Source organism: Marmota flaviventris, chromosome 11 (assembly GCF_047511675.1).
Source record: "Marmota flaviventris isolate mMarFla1 chromosome 11, mMarFla1.hap1, whole genome shotgun sequence".
NCBI classification, from domain to species: Eukaryota; Metazoa; Chordata; class Mammalia; order Rodentia; family Sciuridae; genus Marmota; species Marmota flaviventris.
Genome location: NC_092508.1, coordinates 25,742,148 through 25,763,639, shown reverse-complemented (window position 1 = coordinate 25,763,639; position 21,492 = coordinate 25,742,148). Strand labels below are relative to the sequence as shown.

The 21,492-nt window shown below is 34.1% G+C and overlaps 1 protein-coding gene across 2 annotated transcripts; it reads right to left on the bottom strand.

The window, feature by feature from the left end:
* Positions 1-217: 217 nt before the first annotated feature.
* Myl1 (myosin light chain 1) lies at positions 218-20,535 on the bottom strand. 2 transcript variants are annotated; one of them, XM_027941890.2, is made up of 7 exons: positions 20,212-20,535; positions 9,185-9,212; positions 5,195-5,338; positions 2,661-2,834; positions 2,180-2,257; positions 1,095-1,137; positions 218-536 (listed from the first exon to the last, which is right to left on the bottom strand). In XM_027941890.2, exons 1-6 carry the CDS (start codon positions 20,329-20,331, stop codon positions 1,109-1,111), a joined length of 573 nt encoding a protein of 190 aa, XP_027797691.1. In that variant the 5' UTR covers positions 20,332-20,535; the 3' UTR covers positions 218-536; positions 1,095-1,108. The 2 variants fall into 2 exon arrangements, with proteins under 2 accessions (XP_027797691.1, XP_027797692.1); XM_027941891.2 differs by lacking the exons at positions 9,185-9,212; positions 20,212-20,535 and adding exons at positions 9,465-9,489; positions 10,265-10,355.
* Positions 20,536-21,492: the final 957 nt, after the last annotated feature.

Below are 21,492 nucleotides of genomic sequence, written 5' to 3'. Positions count from 1 at the left end.
AACATCTCTGATCCTATCTGAAGTTTTTCAGTTATTTTTTTCACTTTTTTGGTAATGTGTAATTATCTGTGTTATTCAAGTTGCAAATGCTCTGTAGACTATAATGATTCTTTAGTAAATTTATAATTCATCAACATTCTGTACATTTAACGAAAGATCTGAGGTTTCAAAAATTATTTTCACAAAGCAAGAAAATAAAAACAATGTGACTTGGATATTTCAGACTGACCAATATTTTTTATTGATATGATATTTTAAGGATGCCTGTTGACCCATGGTAGATAATAAAGAGTATTGCTTTGATATGAGATTGCCAATATTTTATTTTTGTTGTCTAGAGCAACAGACATTTGGTTTGTGTGGTATGAATATATTTCAGAGAAAAACTTAAGGTGTATAAAAATTCAGAAAGTCCTTCAGTCTAGAGTGATCCAGATTGCTTTTGTTTCTCTGAAAGATGGTAAACAGATCTGGACAGTTAGTCATGGATGTTACTAAAAGTGGACTCCAGCCAGTCTTCCTAAACAATGCTTGTTCTGTAAAGGAAAAGGGAAAGCAAGTTAGATGTTGATCCCATATTTTCAGAAAGAAAACTCAGGAGGAAATAATGTGACATGCAAAAAAGGAAAAAAGCACAAAATAAACCAGTGCTTATAGGGTAAGCCACTTCTTTGTTGTAAGAACTTGGTTGCAAGTCCTTGAATTTGGACTGTTAAGACACAGTGCTTTAGATCAGTAATTGTTAAAGCTAATTTAGCTATTCAAAGGATGTAGGCTTCATTAGTGTTGGGGTTCTAATAAAATTAATTAACTAGTCTTTAGTTAGTTGAGTCTCCACTGCTTAATCATAAGTGTAGTTAAGGGGGTTTATGAATGGAAGCAAAAACATCATAAATTTTGCTTGGACACTCATACAAGTATGTTTTATTTCTAAATAATCCATCTCAAGTATTTCAAGTTTTCAGGCTTACGAAGACAACTCTTAATTAGAAACGAATACTAATTATATCTACAGCATATAAAGTGAAGCTGTTAATTAAAAAAAAATACAGTATTGAGAAAGCTGTATATATTACAAAGGAACAGACATGTACCTTGAGAGCTCCGTTTAGATAGACATGATGTGCTTGACAAAAGCTGTCGGGGTAACATGGGTAGTTCAAAGTTAGAAAACAGTCAACTTTAATGAAAGAGAAGTTTAGATTGACTTTATTTTCTACACGACATCCACTTGTCTAAATCATATGATTGAATGATTCCTCTATGTAATGTGTTTATAGTAATAATCAAATGTGGAAAAACTGTTTACAGGAAAAAGTGAAGTTTAATAAAGATTGCCAGTGAAGATCTGTCTGGCTTGGTACTTTCCTTCTCCCCTTTCCTTCCCTCCCCTCCCCTTCCTCTTCTAATTCCTCTTCCCCTGCCCCCTGTGCTTTTCCTTTTATTTTTTTTTTTGCTTTCTCTAAGTTGTGGGACTTGGTAAGTTTTTAAAACTCTCAATGTAGGTTTATTGAAATTAACTTAGTCCTCTTTGGGGATAGACAAATTTTTGGTTTTATTGAGAAATTTTAAATTTGCAAATCACATTATGCAACTTTATTTTGCATCTTTAGTTTCTGTGGTACATGCTTTTATACTCTTTGGGTGAAGTTGCTGTAAATGTTAGCAAGAAATAAATAATTCTCTACTAGAGGATGACTTTTATGTAAGCAAGAACACTGGACAAGGAGAATTAAGCTTTATTACTAGCCCTGCCATTAATGATTTGAGCATCACTAAAGCTCTTTGGTCCTCAGTTTCCTCATTTTTATAATTGCTTGGTATTAGTAAAGGACTTGAAAATCTCCCTAACTTTAATATACTATTACATATGATTTTGATGCAAAACCTGTCTATTTCAAAGGGACGTTGTGAAGCTCTAGCAAGGAAATACACATTAAAACACATTCGAAACTATAAAACAGTGCATAGGATTGCTAAAACATATTGGAATAAATCTCACATATATCTCCTCATAGACTATCTTCTTGGAGTTATGGGGTTGATTGATAATAAGTAACATATGGATATTAATAAAGAAGGAAGAGGAAATCAGTTTATTTTAAATAATTCAAAAGGATGCTATCAGCAACCCAACCAATTAAGAGGGACTAAAATCACCAGTGCACACTGATTATACCTTCATAGTTGATGCAGCCATTGGAGTCTTCTTGACCTGCCATCAGGGCTTCTACTTCTTCCTCTTTCATCTTTTCACCTATGAAACAAAACCCTTTTTAAAGAAACGAGGCAACAGGATATTTTCAAATCTACCATAAATGATGTACTCTTAGAAACTATGATTGAACTCTTGGAAGACAAAAACTATTCCAATTTCCCACACACTCAGTAGGATGTCAATACATTGTTTTCAAATGACTTAACTACACATTATCCCTTGTCATCCAAACTACATCCTATAAGGACTACAATGTTTTCCTTTACTTATTCATTGGCCTCGCTGTCACAGAGGCCAATTGAAATAGTGATTGACTTTTGAGTATTCATTTTTCATGTTTTCTTTGTAGACTTTCTCCATACCTAGTTTTGTAATTACATGGTTCTTCTGTGTTCTTTCCTGTACATTCTGTGCTGTTAAGTCCACTGGAATAAATGCTTACCCAGGGTGGCTAGTACGTGGCGGAGTTCAGCCCCCATGACTGTGCCATTGCCTTCCTTGTCAAAGACACGCAGACCCTCAACAAAATCTTCATAGGTTCCCTGGTCCTTGTTGTTGGAAATAGCTTGCATCATGGGTAGAAATTGTTCAAACTCAATTTTCTTGGCATTCATCTCTGAAAGAAATTGCAGTTTGGACAGTTTGTAGCCACCATAAAACATCATCTCTGAGTCACCAATGAAAGCTGAAAGTTCATTCCAGATGATCTAAAAGATCTTCACACAGTTTAAACCTCAGTTGGTGAATTACCAAAATGACAAAAATATGGCAAAAGGCAATATCATGTGTTCTGGAGTTCCAGTGCCAAACTTTATTCCCATTTGTTCCTGTACTACTGTGTGATACTGGGCAACTTTCTTAACCTATATGTGTGTCAATTTTTCATGTGTAAAACAGAAATACCTCAGAGTGTTATTGTGGGAATTAAATAGATAATGCATGTAAAGCTCATTGAAATACTTGGGACATGCCAGGCATGGAGATGCATGTCATGCCTGTAATACCAGTGGCTCAGGAGGCTGAGGCAGGAGGATCACAAGTTCAAAGCCACCTTCAACAACTTAGTGAGGCCCTAAACAACTTAATGAGACCCTGTTTCAAAAGGAAAACTAAAAAGGAATGAGGATGTGGGTCAGTGATTAGGAGGGTTTAATCCCTGGCACCAAAAACAAAAACAAAAAAAACAACCAAAAAAATAAAACAAACCCACAATAACAAGAAAAATCTTGGGACAAATTGAGTGCTTAAGAAATGCTACCTACTATTTTATTACTATTGATAATTTAATATTTTCCATAAATACTATGGAAGCAATAAAAAATTATACTGGGATGCCACAAACACATTCCCATAGAAATATAGTAAAAATTAACTGTACTTTACTACATATTCTGCCTATGTCCTGAGCTTTGGCAGGGCCTTTGCTTTGTTTAAATTTTAAGTAATTTAAAAAAGAAGCTTATGAGGAAAGGGTGTGTGTCAAATACTTTGTGATCTCCTGACTTCTCTGCAATTTAGAGGTCTAGAGATGGGAGAACTTTCTTTAGTGTCTCTGACAAGGTAGATATCATTCCCAGTAAAAGTATAAATTAGACTATCCAGATGTATGCAAATGGATAAAATTATATACTTGCAAAATAAAATTTCCCCAGTTCTTCTCTTGTAGAAGTCAAATACATTGGACAATATTAGAAAGATTGGATTTGAGTGCTGAATAAATGAGCATTTGTTCAATAATTCCATTAAAGATGGATGTTGGCAAGTCAGACAGTGACATTTGAAAATAAGGGTTAGACTATTGCTTTCCCACTTATTTCATACTCATCTGCTTTCTGCATGATTAAACTAGAAATTTCTTCTAAAGAAAATGAAGTCTGAGAAACAATTCTAAAGCAGACCAATTTAGAAGCAAGTTTTCTTGAAAGAAAGGTTCTTACCCTCCCTTTTTAAAATGAAGGAACATTTCTAAAACATTTTTAGTTACCAAGGAGAAATGTAAGATTATTTGCCTAACCATCTTGTTCTTTTTTACTAATGGCAAAGATCAACAGCCCAACTATCTACTTGAGAAAACTTAACGTTTTGTATTCTGTTTTTTTTTTCTTTTGTTGTTGTTTTTTGTTTAGAGTCATATTTTCCAATAGACTGTCATACTTTGCTGTGAACCACTGAGGTTAAAAACAAATTCCTTGTTCCAGACTAATGATTGGATTTCTGTATCAAGTGAATGTCTTCTGCAATTTTGCTGTTTGTGTATTTCTCTGATTTTTGTTCCAGGATTTACCTTGGGAGACTGAATGCAGAGTTTGGCTTGAGATTTTTAAAGCTTTTAAAAAATTATTGAAAATAGAAAATTCCCTTGTTAAGATGTCTATCTTTCTATGCTTAATTAAGAAAGCTGAATTTCTTTTGAGACAGGCACAGAAGCAGTGTTAATGGTCAGAGCACAGGGCAAGGTCAATAGGTATTTTTTAAATCTCTTCAAAACATTGCAACTTTATTTCCACAGTTTTTATCAAATATTAGATTTTCTCTAGAAGTATGCCATTATAATTTACCCAGAATCGTATACAAAGTCCATTGTATTTTAACTGTATTTAACATCTTTGTCAAAATGCACTTTTTCCTTTGAAGGTTTGAAGTTTAAGATAATGTGCGAATTTGGATGTTATTTGTTTCATTAGCTCTGAGATTATGAACATTAGATATGATAATAAGGATGATGTTCTTAGCATCAGACATTATTTGTTTTCATAAGCACAACATTTTATCATGCTTGCAGGTTCTCAAATGAAGGTTAACTTATTTTGCAAGGGAAAAAGATAAGATTCTAGATGGCTAACAGGCATATTTGCTACCATCAGAAATAAACTGAGCACTATTCTATGGAAACTATTATTTATTTCTCAGTCTCACACTTATGCATGCATGCTTTAGCTACACTTCCATAGATCTTGGAAGAACTGATGTGGTTACCTTCATTGCTGGGGTTCCCCAGAACCTTCTTGACCTCTGCATTGGTGGGATTTGTGCCCAGTGCCCGAAGGACATCACCAACCTGGCTTAAGGTGATCTTGCTATCACCTGTTTTGTCAAACAGGAGAAATGCCTCCTTGAATTCTGCAAAAAACAAGGAACATTAGGGTTTTTTATTTTTCTTTCTCAAACCTATTAATTAACCCTGAGTCCTTCAAGGATTTACTTAAACTCTTCTGTTTTACAAGTTTGCCAACCACTTAAGTTGTCATTGTCAAATTCTGTTTTCCTACCTCAAACAATCATTGTCAAACCTTTTTGACATTTCTTTTTGGAATTCTTTTAAAGCAGCATTTCTAAATTCTAGTCATATGTTATTGCTAATTAGATATGGAAATCAGACATCATAGTCATATTTACTCATATTTCCTTGTCTGGGACTGGGCTAAGAGATTCTGAGGCCTTGATAAATCCTAGTAATCTTTATCTAGTCCTTCATAAAATTAGCAAGATTAATACATTTCAAGAAAACAAATTTTTGATCAGGATTGTGTTATATGTTATTAACCCATACTTCTCAGATTATATAGAAAAGGCTTCTCTCAAGGTACAAATTTCTTAGGTTGTTCTCTCGACAGTTTTCTTCAGAAATAACTTCATTTTTCAGGACAAATTTAGAAACATGAGGCAGGCCCGTAAATTCTACAATGTCTAACCATTTCAATGTTTGATGCTAGCAGGCTCCTAGCATAACTAATTCAGAAGGAAAAATATTTTTTGGATCCAATGTTATAATACTCTCTTTACACTTCACTCTGTTTTTCAGATAATACATATGACAGCATGCTGCTATACCAGCTTTTGAATTCAAGTACACACTCTTTATTAAAATTTATGGAAATAATTGGTTCACATGCAGTTGCAAGAAATAATTCAGGGAAATTCCTTGTATACCTGGTTTTCCCCAATCGTAACACTTTGCAAAATCATAGAATATTACTGTAACCAGGATATTCACATTGATAGACCCCAGTGATTTTATTCACATTTCCCCAGTTTGCTTGTATTCATTTATGTGTGTATTAAGTATGTATTTTAAAGTGCTATTCTTATCACAGTCACTTATTTATTATTCTCCCTGTATTTTGTCATTTTCTTTTGATAGAACTGGTCTTGTCTTTAAAATTTACAATGATAAAGAATTTGAAAAATACATAATGAAAAGACAGGAAGGTGCAATACTATGAACATAGGGAACAGTAAGTCATTTTACCTGAAAATTCTAAACTTAAATCAAAATTTCTGGGAAACCCAGAACTACTAATGGTGACTGATTGGAGTTAATTTCAGTAACACTCAGAAAACCATTTGTGAGTGAACTATAGGGCTGAAAGCACTCTTTTTAGCTATCAGTGGTCTTAGGTTAAAAGATGCTATCTAGATAGATTACACAGCCAAATATCCTTTTAACTCTCTCTCTACCCCTAATCTAAGATTGTACCAGACACTGTATTCATGACTAGTTACAGTTCATGTTATCACTCTTTGCTAAAATCCTATGCATTTGACTATAATGGATTTTTTTAAAAAACATTCTGCAGGCCCTATGGTGTCATTAGTCAAATATTATTTTTCATGTTTCTAAGGGACACATGAAATGGAACTATTCTTGTTATTGGCTCCAGGCTTTAGGGACAGAGAGCTCACAATTACCTTGGTCAGATGCTGATGTAGAAATAGAATTTTATGAGTTGTAATGAAATCACTCTGACATTAACCCTTTTGGTGGTTTAAAGGCAGAGGTCAGAAAAATTCTGTTCTTTCTACCCCAGATTTTTAATGCAAGGCTTAGTTATTCTCTTGAACATGGATTGGCAAACTACTTCCCAGGGGCTTCTTGCTTGTTCAATGAAAGTGTGATTGGAATATGGCCATCTCCATTTCTCTATGTTTGTAGTTGTTTTCACACCTTGGTGATAGAATGGAGTTGTTTTTAGACTATAACACCAGGAAAGCCTAATGCATTTACATTTGGTCCATCAACAAAAAAATTTATGATCTCTGATCAAAAATAGCACTGTTGTAGAACTTTCTGGTAATGATAGAATTGTTCTCTATTTGCCCATTATGGTAACTACTAGCTGTGGCTCTTGAGCCCTTAAATGTGACTAGTGCAATTGAGGAAATGGATTTCAAAATTTATTACTTTTTCATTAATTAATATGTAAATAGCCACATGGGCTAGTGGCTACTTTATGGAACAGCATAGGACTTAGACCTTTAGCATGCTATAATTTTCTAGTTTTTTTCTTCAATCCTATTTTCTTCATTTCAATTTAATTAGAGCAGCATGAACAAAAATCTTTAATCATTAAACAAGGAAATAAACTATTCTTCATTCATTTCTGAGAGTATAGAATTTCTGTTTAAATAGCTTACATTTGTTTCTCTCTCTCTCTCTCTCTCTCTCTCTCTCTCGCTCTCTCTCTCTCTCTCACACACACACACACACAAAACCCCAATCTACTACACCAATGTTTACCCAACTTCTGTGTCTAAAACTTATTTCACATGTGGAGTCATAGGTTTTGTGCTTAACAGGAAGTCCTTTTGACCTGAAAAAATTTGAAATCTTTCGCTTCTTGGTCTTACATTGTTTGGTAGTCCTAGTGACACTGCATGTTAGGAATGTGAGAGAACTGGGATGTGGTAGCTGATGAGGTAGCAGCATCACTAGTTAAAAGTTAATTAAAATAAAACAAATTATAATAAACAATTTGTAGAAAACTATTTTCAATATATAAAACAGTCCTTCACAATATAATTTTAAATGATTTTAAGTTATAATCCAATCTGTCTACATGAGATCACCAGCCATGCTGTAGATGCCAGTTAGTCTGTATAACAGCAAATACCCTTTTTATTCTTAATTGACTTATAGACATAAAACATGACTGAAAAGAACTGAAAAATGTAAAATCCTTTAGGCACAGAATAAATTGAATACATTCTTTTTAATCACCCATGTCTATATCTTCTATGTCATAATATATATAATATACACATACTTAAATTGACCAATATTCTAAGCTGTACAACATTATATAACTAAACTCTTTTGCCCTCTCATTTCTATGAATTATTTTTGTCCCGTTCATTCAAATTTGGTGTCAATTTCACTCCATAAACATTTCTTCATATACTTCCTAATGAACAAAATTAGATTTGGGGGATCTGTTGATTTCAAAGACCCAAAGGGGAAGAAATTGAAGTGCAAAGGAAACTATTTGGATTCTCTTGAATCTCAAGAGTTTGGGGTCTCCCCATTGGTCACTTTTATAAAAGAAATTTCTAATCAGTTTGAAGTCATACCAAATTTTTAATCCCATCACTAATTCTTTGGGTCCTTTAGCAAGACTTATCACTTCTCTGGGTGTCTGTCCTGTACCTCTAAAGAAGAGCTGGAGCAGGAGATGTCTAATATTCCTTCCACAATTCTATGGTAAATTACTCCTTCCTTTTTTTTTGTCTCTGAATTCACTTTTGTTCTACAGCTCACTATTGTGTAGATTTTGTAATTGGGCAGTTTTATAATTAACTTTATTTTCCATATTGAACAATTCACACTCATCAAATTTCTCTTTAGAGGTTTGATTAGCAAATTATCCTTCCCAAATCTACATCTGTTTGTAAGTATACACATCTATTACTTCTTGTATCAAGTTAGTTTTATTTAGAAATTAGTGCCTATAAGGACTCATTATTGTGGGGTTTACCTTTTATTTGCTTAAATCTTTGATTACTGATTATAAGCAAAGGCTTCAGGTTGAATGAATTTATATTTAGAGTGACTGAGAGCAATTTATATTTAGAGTGGCAACACCAGTGTGAATAATTAGGAAGAGCTTAGCTCAACCCAAGGGAGCTGGTTTTCTTACATACCATCTTTATGAGTGTGCACATATTAACAACTAGAGCTTTTAAACTTACCATCCTGCTGTTCCTTAGAGAACTCGATCTGTCAGAAAGAAATTAATCACAAAGAATATTTTAACCAAACAAAAATGTCCTGATTTTTAAGTGTATCCAGCTCATTCCCTGAATAAACTTCAAAGTAAGCTTCAAAAGTCAGCCTACTTTTCCGAGTTCAGGCATAGCTTGGACACCAACAGGTTCAACCACAAAGTAGCATGCCTTGGTGTTAACTGATAGTCCAGAAACCAGACAGTGCTCTGCCCACATCTGCAACAGAGACACTCAAATCACTTACCCGCAATCTGGTCAGCACTGAAGGACTGCAGTGGCGAGAGAGAGAAAGAAAGGAACAACTAGTACTCTTTCAAATGCATTGACAGAAGGATTGCTCTCTGCTCTGAGACTTAGGAAGCCATGTAGGTGTCATAGCATAAGAAGGTTGCCTTAGGGTACTTTTAAATCTAGGAATACAAAAATCTATTGCAAAAGATAATTAGGGAACATTTCTCTGTATCTTAAATAAGGAAACAATAAATGCTCAATCAGATACTTCCTAAAATAATGCAAAAGCCTATGATATATTAAAGATATGCCTGATTAATAAATATGCATTATATTAAAAAATGATTAGCTGCATTTAAAAGACCACCTTAAATCTTTCTGCAGTTGCACCAGTACATTTTTATATTAGTATACAATATAGAAAGCACTGGAAGCAGTTTACTTGATTCTAGCTATCAGTATAACTGGGGTGTATCTTAGGTCATACTATCTTGCTATAGTTTCAGTTTCCCCCCTAAATTTAAACATCCTAAACCTTATGTGATATAGTAAAAGCTGGTGAAGCATGAAGTACTACTGCTTTGGGAAGTAAGATGTATTTTTCCAGTTTGCATATTAGTTCTAATTAATCTCTTCTATCTTCAACATACCTCCCAAAGTATCCCAAAGTATCCCAAAGTAGAGTCTCAAGATTTGTTCTGGCTCTTTTCTCTCCTCAATTCCCTTCCTCCTGTCTGCCTCTTTCCTCAATAAGCTTCTCATCACTATTGCTATCCTCCTATGAATGACAAGTAGTTCTCTTATAGGACGCACCATGATGGAGCTGCTGGGCTGCAGAACGGGTCAAGCCTGAAGAGTGAGTTGAGGGCCGCTCCAATCCCTGAGTGGGGCCTCCTTCTCTGAGGCTTCCCTTTATTTCTGGGCAAACTGACCTCACTGCTAGCATCGAGTTTCAGAGAGAAGTTGCCCCTCCCATTGGAGAGTTCTTTAGCTTTCTTAGGGCAAAGGGAAAGAGGGAACTGTACCCTGAGGGCTATTTTTAGGAAACCAGAACCTAGGAGTGGACAGCCTTGGTGAGACGGAAGCCTGTCAGTACTTTTATGGTCTTTAGCTCCTGGACATTTGTGGGCAATGTCTTCCTTTAAGAAGCTTCTCTGCTTAGTGGCAGAGAAGCTCGGAACTTCTAATGGCTCAGGCTGACCCCTTCTCTTGGTGAATTATGGACTTTGTGAACTTCTAGTCAACAAGCTTTGGTGCTAATGGAACTTCTTGGATGGGACTGGTTGGGGTTTCAAATGACAACTGCTATAGAAAGAACATCCTCTGAAGCTCTGTCCCTTATGGTAAAGTTCAGAGGACATGAAAAGGCCACATGCTCTGTGTCTGAGAATGCATTTAAGTGGCAATCTGTCAGTTCTCAAAATCCTCAATTAAACACCACTCTTTTGCAATTAGTATTCCAAGAGAATTAATCTAAGCAAAGAATAATTTTCGTCTCCATTTTCTAGCATTCTCTGTTAGTCTTCTGACTTTAGGTTTTGGGGATTTTCCTTCCTCTTCAGTAGTCTCTAAAGTGGATGATTTGTCATATTTTTTTTTCAATTTCTGAAGTGCTTCTAGCCAGGAAGCACTTCAGATAGTCCATTTTTGTATCCTTCTTCTTATTCTATGCGTATTATTATTCTATGTTTAAAATTTAGCATAAGTTTTTACTAGATCATGCTGATTCTATTTCTGCCTTGAAACTTTATGGACAGGTCTCCAGAATGAGAAAGAAAGAACCCAAGGCAAAACTTGTGGAGTGCAAAATTATACTTGAACGTTTTAGAGCTATCTAAGGACTTGGCCAGCAAGGGTTTTTATGCCAGACTATCTGAAAACAGTGGGAAACTCCCTTCTGGAAGGGTATTGGGAAAAGTGGTACTTGAAAAGATCAGTGTTAGAATGGATGCCCACTGAAGTTCAGAGAAAACGTTGGTCATTTTCTACATATTTAAAGCAGTTCAGGGGCATAAAAAATGTTAGAGATGAATTGTAACTCAAGTATTGCTTCTGCAACTGTTTTCAAGGATGCTCATAAGTCTCTCCTGCGAGAAAGATACAAATCTGAAGCTAACCTACAAACCATTCTAGAAGAAATCAACATTTAATTAGGTATCACTTTTGGCCCAAAGTTTACAAGTTATGAAAGTTATCTCAGGATCTTGAGATTTGAATCCCAAAATCAGTATCTAAAATATCATTTTTAAGTTATTAGGAAAACATACCTTCATGAACAAATTGATATTTTGAAAGGTTATTGAGAAATGAAAAGTTAATAAAAGAATTAAAAATGCTTTGAATCACAAAGGGAAAATGGAAGAGGTCAAAGGTTGAAATTTATAACCTTTAGTAATTGTGTAACTTAGAATTTCATGATTTTTGATATGTAGAGTATGTTACCTTTGTGCCTTTTTTAGTTTTGTAACATGTAAATGGGTCATAAATTTGAATTGCTCTGAGATTACTAGAACTAGCATATATTTTTAGTAGTGCTAATAACTATAAATACTACAATTAAACATAAAAGTTGCCATACTAGTCATAATAATCATTTTCCTATTTTGTTCTTTTTTTAATGGAGAAAAATGTGTCCTTATATACATATAAAAATATGATTAGCATATATAAAATCTTTTGGGTAAACTAGAAAATCAATATAAAAATTGTACTTATGTTATGAATAAACCATCTCTAACCACTGGATATCATGTAAAGATTTGTTATTATTAAAATAGAAGCTGCAAAGTGATAGGCAGGTATCAAATTATTTCTCCCTAGTTTTTCCCCATATCTTTGTCACAGAGAAAAAAAGCTTCAGTTTTTTTGTACCTACTAAGAATCAAAATGTACATTTGAGCACACCATTTGACAATAGGGAAGCCTACCCTATAGCTTAAGCTAGAGAATAAACTGTGGTTTCAAAATTAGAAGACCTAGATATTGTGCTCATAAAATAATCAGGAAATGCAATTTAGTCCCTGGTACACTTTTATGACCTACAAAGCATGGCCTGCATCATTTCCTGGGTGTTGTAATAGTGATGTAATTAGCCCTTTGAACAAAGGCACAGCATGAATCCACAAAGTCAGCTGATTTGGGCCTCCTTTTGCTATACCATCACTGTTTGCTTTAGAGATTGGCTTTCAATCTTTTCTGTCTGGCTTGCTTTCTTCTCTCTTTCTTTTCTATTTTTTTTTTGGAAATTAGACATTCTTCAAGGCCCTAATAAAACCTCCTCCTCTTCAAAGCCATTTTCTCCTGGTGTGAACCTGTGTGTCCTGCCCCCTCTGCCCCTGCCATATTGCCTTTGCCTTGTTCCTAGGTTTTGTCCTTCACTACTCCTCAGGATAGTTTGTTCTGTTAAATGCTCAATAGATTTTCATTAAATTAAAGTCATTAGAGCATAAGTCTAGTAAGCTCTTCCTTTAAACTCAAGTTCCTCCTCTGGAGTATTCCGTTCCTTGGGGACAGAGACATTTATCTGTTCTTTTAAAAAGCTTACACTGTAAAGAAATTAGAAATGTTTTCCTTCAGTGCTGCCTCTCTAGCACCTAGAACTGCTGGCACTTAGTTTATCTCAAATTATTGCTATATGTACCTTTTATATATCCAATACTTTCTCTTAGATTTTATAAAAATTTTTATGAGCCAGACTTCTAATTCGCCAACACTCAATTTTTCTTAAAGTCTCTCTCTCTCTTCAAATTCCTAGCCTATGTATTTTTCTTACAGTCAGTACAAGGCTGCATTGCACATTTTTATGACTCATGTACTAACATTTGTGGTTGGGTTTAAGTAAGTAGTAGTCTGAGACACTGCCACTAAACATAATTTTTATTCCAAAATTTACAGATTATTTTCTACTTTGGAAATCATATTTCTACTAGTAATCATGAGATTTGGATAACTGATTTAAGATACTATAGTCTCATATATATATATGAATGAAATTGCTTTATAAGGAAAATATTAATATTCAGTTAAACAGTCTCTGGAATTGATATATGTTAAAATTTATTACAGTAAAAGAAGAAGAGCTATAATTAAAGATAATTACTTCTTTACTAGTAGTATATGATGTTGCATACTAGGAGCAAATTCCTTAGGAAGGAGCTGGGACCACAATCTTCAAAGAACATCATTGTCCCTTGGGGGATAATGGAGACTGATGACAGGTAAGATTGAGAAGCTGACTAACGAGAGCCAGTTTTCAGTCAAGAGAACATTGCTGCACATTCTTTGATTTAATGCCTGGCAGAGGGACCAAAGACCTGGATACATATTCCCCCTTAGAAAAAACTTAACCCAATTTTACAGGATTTCTAGAACCCACCATAGAAGGTCTATGGAAGTAATATTTTGTAACTCTTGGAATTTTATGCTTCAGAATAACACACTTAAATCAAAGGAAAAAATGTTTTCCTTTTTTTAAAAAAAAGTTTCAACAATGGATATATGTAGGCTGGTTACTAGAAATATAGTAGAAAGAGGAGAAATTAAGAGTGATGCAATTATATTACAAGTCCAGGTTCTCTAGTACAGGAGAGTCAGGTAGTTAGACTGTATAAATTGGTCTGAATTGAGACAGAATGCATAATTCTGTGCTCAGCAGACTTAAACCGGTCAACTGAATTCTGTCACCTAAGAGCAAAGGCTGACTTGTTAAAATAACACAATTCAGACCTATAAGAACAGAAACATGGGTGAATCTTCGTAAAGACTTAAAAATGCATCCAAGCCACCTTTTAGTTTTCTCTTCATCTTTCTCATGGCTAAAAATTGGTAAGGAAATTAAAGATTACTTGCAAGTTGTACTTTCCCCCTGTTGTATATTTTGTTTGCATGCAATGTCTTAAAAATTCAAATTCTGTTTTTGTTCTTTCACCTTTTTATTATTAAAATGTGAAACATCAGAAAAATTCTTTCTTTGTGTGTTTTAAGAAATTGTTAAGTATCTGCTTTCTCCTCCTTGTCTGGAATGAAAGCTCCTTTTGTGACAACAGCGATACATTATTATTAGCACTACCATTCTAAAGACCTCAAGTCTTTTGATGGGTTGAAAAGAGAACTAGTCTAAGAATTTTTCTGGCTCTCATAACAGACAAATTATGTTTTGGTTAAATAACTACACTTTTCTGTGTTAGTTTTCTTCAATCTATAATATCAATTTGTATGATTTTCTTCAATACATAATATCAATATGCATCTATAATATTACAAATTTTCTATTCTTTTGTCAGTATAATCTACCTCAATTCACTTTTTTTTCCCATGAAAAAGAGAAGGGTGTCTAAAAATTCAATAGATAATGTTCTTTTAAAACAGATAAAGTTAAGCTAAATATAATTTCCCAGTTACTATGTTCAAGTCAGCTAGATTTTTGTAAACAGGATACAACATGCCACTGGGCACCTTGAAAGGTAAAAAGCAACTCACTCCCTACAACCGAAGGAAGTTGATTGGATGTGGTTTTGCCTTTAGGTCAAACTTTTCTTCTCTGACCAGGATTTATCATCTACACAATTTAACTAGTGCAACTGAAGCTATTGTTACTTTTATACTGCAATTTTTGACCCTCCTGTTTTAGGGGTAAAAAACAACCTGTAAGAGTTGATGTAGAAACAAACTATAGAAGATCCTATTTTCATACAAAAAGTATTTCGGTCTAAAGAGAAACAGAAGAAAGTGTAGTATCAGCAGACTAAATATAATCCTTTCCACAATTTCCATGAGTCAGATGGTGCTTAATACTGCGTAATTATGGAATGACTACTAAAGACAACTTGCCAGGGGGTTCATTTGCAGCACTGAAATGTCAAGAGCTAAATTTGGCACTGTCACTTTGTGGTCTCCTTGTCTTGCAAAGATTACTTTATCTTAAAACGAAAACTGTTATTCACTATTTGTAGGTGAACATATCTCTTCCTTTGCAAACTGCATTTTGCTCTGCAGAGACATTATTCAGTTCTCTATAATTAAAAATGTTATTCTGGAGAGCTACAAAATGCCCTTTAATATTGTCTTACTCTGTTCCGCCTGTTTCCTTCATTTATAGTCGAGATATAGTAAAGATGAAATGTGATACTGATACCTAGTGATAGACTTAAATCATTTTTTATTTGCTCCTAAGGTTATAATTATACTGCAAATGGGTGAATATTAAAATTCGTGCACATCAAAGTTGTATTAGAAATTCATTTTTCTATTGAACGGCCAAAGTAAACAAACTTGAATTATATAAAACAAACTTAGAAATAACTTAATGTTTTCACTCATTTTTTTCCTAATTAGAAATTGTATGTGTTTTTTTTCCTAGTTCTTTTTCTCAAACTAGTTAAAGATCAATCCATGTTATATATGTGGCATTGCATATTACCACAAACAATATAGATTGGGATTTCTGGTTTAAATTATGTTATTTATTTGTAATCAAAATTGAGATTTCATACTCTTCTTAGAATATTAACCTGATGGCAAAACTTGAAGATCATGTTTGATATGTGGGTGTGTTTAATTAAGTAAAAACAAAATATCTTAAAATTCAATGTTTCATTACATTTAACAGTATTTTTAAAATATCCATTTCTGTTTACAACATTTTATAGGAAGCTGAGAAAAAGTGACTAGGACCACTTCTAAGTTCCTAAGATTTCAGCCTTGTTCTATAAAAGAGAACACCCAAGTTGTCAGCAACAGGTGCAGGATAAAGAAAAACTGAACTTGCTGGAATGTGGGGTCTGTCATCACCCCCTCTTCTGGCTACACAGGACTGTGCAGAGCAACACAAGAACAGCTTTACTTCATTCAAGAGCAACATAAAACAAAACAAAACAACAGCAACAAAACAGGCTCTTTTATAGCATCTTAAAACAGCAACTAACTCTTCAGAAACTAAAGGTAGCTTAGGATACAGTTAACACAGTTAACTCTGGTTTTGATGTGCTAAGTTAAATCCTAGGTTCATCATTAACTAGTCATTTGATCATAGGCATTGTGTACTCTGAGTTTCTTTACTTGGAAAGTGAGGACAAAAACATTCCAGTTTAATGTTGTGGGGGTTAAATAATATGGCATAGAATAAATTCACAATGAGGACTTGTTGTTATTAATACAAATAGCTGTATACTTTTTAGTCTTTCATGGAGCGTATCTTTGTTCAACATCCCCAGGAATTCTTCTAATGGGATTAGGTTTATATTACCCTTGTTAGAAATGAGAAAAAAAATCATTATGAATGAACACAATACATTTTCATACCTGGGCCCAAACAAGTCACCATACATACATAACTATCTGCCTCCACTGAATACATATAGGGGTATGTATTGGGAACAGTAGATATCCACCTTATCCATTAATTTTTGAGTGTAAGTCTTCCAAGCCTGGGATCAATTTTCTTTGAGATTTGTTATTCAGGAGAGCTTCTGTCAATGCATTCTGTATCTTACCTCTTTTTGTAACATCGCCTGCAGTGTCTAGTCAGGGATGACCTGATTGAGTGATGAGTACAATGACAATGAAGATTTAAGCAGCACAATGAGACACACGGCTCAAAGTCCCCACCTTGCAGCAATTCTGACATTCCTGCTAATGCATGCATCATGCAAAACATCCAGATAGATATTGATGACCTTTTGAAATGTAGGATGTAGTCATTTTGTCACTTATTTACCTCCATTATTTCACTTGGTTACAACTATTTTCATTCCTGTGTTTGCACCCATAACCAAACTGATGGTGGGTTTTAATTCCTAGGGTGGTGGTTTTGTCAGGCAGTGTTCTTTTTGTCTGGGTGTTGTGGTTTAAGTCTCAGTTCTCTGAAGGCAAAGAATGATTAGAAACACTAAAGACAGTAACTTTAATATTAAAATATCAGCAGAAATTTGTTTTTGAAAGGGTACTCACAGAAAAATCCATGAGGACAGAATGTCAGGTAAACATTCCCTCAGAGAATTTCAAAGGTTGTAGGTTACATTCCAAACAAATAATCAACAAACCAGGAAATCAGAGTTGAAAGCACATTTAAGAAACAGATAAAGCTAGCTAATAATATCCAAGATTATTCAAAGTTTAGGAGTCAACTGTGGTCATTGAATGTTGTGTATTTTAAGATGGGAAATTGGTCTTAGCTGGGAATAATATTGAGGAATTAAATTTTACTATTGCTATATACTACATAAAGATAGGTAAACTTCAGAATTACTCAAAGTCCAAAGGACACTTGGATTTCTAATCTTACATGATTTTTGGAAGAAAGTTTTATAGTGCAATTAAGTTTTTTTCTTTATCAAATTTCAGACAGTTAATGAATGCATATAACAGCTCTTAATCTCTTTAAAGTTTATTTTCTCTGATTGAAAAAAGTTTATAATTTATGTAAGGTAATATATCAAGGAACATCATTAATTAATTAAAAGCATCATAACATGAAATGTTTTAATATAGTTTCTAAATGGTATAACCAATGGTATGACATTTAATTTTTTAAAATTCTCAACTTACGCCACATTCTTTGGCTCTTACAGGACACCTCCAAAAGTGCACTGCTTTTATACTGATGAATGTAAGTTGTTGGGCATTTAAATTACCTCTTTCCATTTTTCTTCTTTGCATTAGGAAAAGGCCCCCTGAATGAAAGATGAAAGGTCACATCTTCCTGCTTTTTCAAGATTCATTTAACTGCTCTTTATAAATTTGTGTCCCTTATCAGAACCTATCATATCTCTTTTTCTGCACTGAAATAATGATGAGGGAGCACACCATGCTCTCACAGGGACTCTCCTGAGTGTCTCCTTCTTCTGCTTGGTTGTACTAGCTCGTGGTAGGATTAATTCAAATATAGATGGAAGGACAAAACAATTTTCAGGACTCCGAACAGTCACTGCTCTGTTGACTAGAACAAATAATTGGCTTAATTTCTGGATTGCAAAAGTGATGTTTTGTCTTTTCTTGGAGATCTCTCACCTGCCAAACACAGTCTTTATGCATTTATTTATTTTGACATAGTTCCTCAAGGAGGAAAATTAATGCCTGTTTTCATTAGTGGAATACTTCATTTTCTTCTTAAGAAGACACATTTTTTTCCTTTCCAGAAGTTTATAATCCCAGATGCAAAGAGATAATAGTCTTATAAATCACAATAAATATAAAGAAGAATAGTTTTGACACTCTAATATTACTATGGAGTGGAGAGTTAAAGACTACGCACAATCAGAATTATTGTAGTGGCTATAATCACACTCATTGTATTATGAAGTCAGAGTGCATCTATAATGATATATTAACTAAGATTGCTGTAAATGAAAAATTTGGTTTCCTTTTAATGAACTGTATGCATGTAGTCCTCAAGGTAGAAAAACACTTATTAGAAGATCTGGCATGAATTTCTCCTCCTAAATGGATATTCATTAAGAATAGTTCCTAATCAGTATTAGATCTATGATCATCTTTTTCCAAATATGACTTCATATACCTAAAAACTACAGATTAAATATTTGTAATACTTTATTACTTTGAAATATAAAATGTTACATTTAATAAGAATGCTCTAAAATTATATCTATTTATCACATGTATCCAAGGGTGATCTAATTCAACCTTTATTTCAGGGATGTTTTGAAAATCTCATTATACTAAAACAGGCAATTAAGTGTTTATTTGTAGGCCGGCATTATAGCTGCAAGTAATAAATATTAAGTTAGTAAAATTTAGATTTACTACATACAGAACTTTTGGCTTCCATGAAAAGATTACCTCATAGGCACTTTCACTCATTAGTTTTCCATATAAGGCTGAGTTGCTTATATGAGCATTTTCAAAGTGTCAGTTGGACCAATGAGAGCACAGTGAAAAGGGGGAAGGTGCACGTCATCGAGTAGTAACAGGCACATCCATTCCATCATTTTTCCCAAAGCAGGTCATCTTTTGGCAGCTGAGAACTTTGATCACAGCAAAGTGTTGACACAAAAATCAATCACATTTTCCTTAGTTCAAGATCAGTATGCAAAAACTCAAAAGACATACACTAAAAGCTGTACAACCAACGTGTTTTGTAATAATTTTGGTTAGTTTCATTTAGAAGCAACTCACAAATTCTGAATTAAATACTGTATATAAATAAACAAGATGACAGTTATAGTCACTGAAACACTTGAGTGCATAATTTTCTGCACTGAGATCTCATTTAGTGTTGTAGCAAATTTTATTAAGCAAAGCTGAAAGGGGAATTGACTTGAATTGCAAAAAATCTTCTTTCTCAGATGAAATAAGCAGCTGTCAAGTAAATACATCCCGGACAACTGGGTCATCAGCTGTCTTTAAACTTCTGGAAACAAGCAGAGGCTAAAACTTTCTTTTTGATGTAGTTTTAATATAAGGAATCCAATTTTCACAGAGGTTTTATTTAAAAATGCTGGTTTAAATATTCGTAAATGCAACACCTTTACACTTACATACTTTTCATTGTATTTTGATAATGTAGGGGAATATGGACGCCAGAGAGCAAAAAAAATAGAGCAGGCATAGTTTCCACATATGATCAAATTTTATGCTACTGTTTATTATTTTTTTTTTAAAGCAGGATTCTCTTCTTCCAAATTCTACCATTTCACTGAATAATACCATTCCTCTCCATGAAAAATAAACCTCTTTGCAAGTTCCTGGAGTTCCCTACTGTTGAAAGATGTTTCAGTGACCAAACAATTCACCCTTTTAGTTACCTTAATGGCAGAGAGATCGATTTTTTCTTCTTTGGGTTTGGCTGGGGCCGGCGCAGGTGCCGGGGCAGGGGCAGGGGCAGCAGCAGCAGCAGGTTTCTTCACGTCCTTCTTTGGTGCCATTTTGTTTAAAAGGATGGGTTAAAAAAAGAAGGAGCTCCTCCAAAAGAACCTGTCAAAATGATACTTGGAAGAGGAGTGGTGGTTCGCTTGATCCACAGCCCAGAGTCTTGAAGGTGGACCCAGAGTGTTAAACGGTATAAGGGCATGCATATATATTTCACTTAGTGCCTAACAGAACCTTGACACATGCGGCTGGATTGGACAGTTCTCTAGTCAAGGGGGATGGCATTCAGCTCAGACTATAAATGGAATCTAAAGGGTCAGGGCTTCATCAATTTTTTTAAACTCCTCTTGCTATTTTTTTTTTTTTCACCGCCATATATAAAGAAGAAAGAAGTCTGACAAAGCCAGCTTCAGATCCTTTGGTGACAGCAAAGTAGATTGACACAGCTTTTCTTGGTAGAATTACAGTTCTGTTGAAGTTGTAAATCTTTTTCTTTTTTTCTTCCCATGCCCAGGAAACTTCACTGGAGGATTCAATTTCAACTTGGAATTTTGGCAGGGAGTGTCACCAACTTTCACCCAGCTCCTTTTCTCATGCTCCTCCCTCCTGGCCATAAGTTGCAAGAAATTGTTGGTCAGCAAAGAGGCGACGGGGTTTAAAAATAAAAAGCCTACGTATAAGGAAAGCTCTTCAAATCTTAAAGTGTTTTTCCTTCTAGGGAGCACAAACTCTGACTCTCTAATCATAATAAACTCTATGCTAAAGAAAAATGACTCAAAACTATTTCCTATAATTTAATTTTCATGTTAGAATATAATGAAAAATATTAAGTGAGATAAAAATTTCAGCAAGATTTGCTTTCTTATATAACAAGTTTTCTAACAGCATGTAGCTTTCAAAGTAGACACTTATCCATTTTACTTTCTAAATGGCATAACATTTAATTATTTATCTGTCATCTAAATATTTTATCCCTATTGGGGAGACAGATAAAATGGATCTTTTATAATTTTTTAAGTGGCAAATTCTGCCAGAGAGGGGGTTATAATTGATTCTAAGCTATTGATTGTGTAGTACCACCCTCACTTTTTAAAATTAGTGAGCTATTTAATTAATTACTATAAACAAGTTATTAATTAGAACAATTATTTCATGATTTTAAAAGAGCAAATTTACAAATTATGTATAAGTGTACAGATATGTATACACATACACAT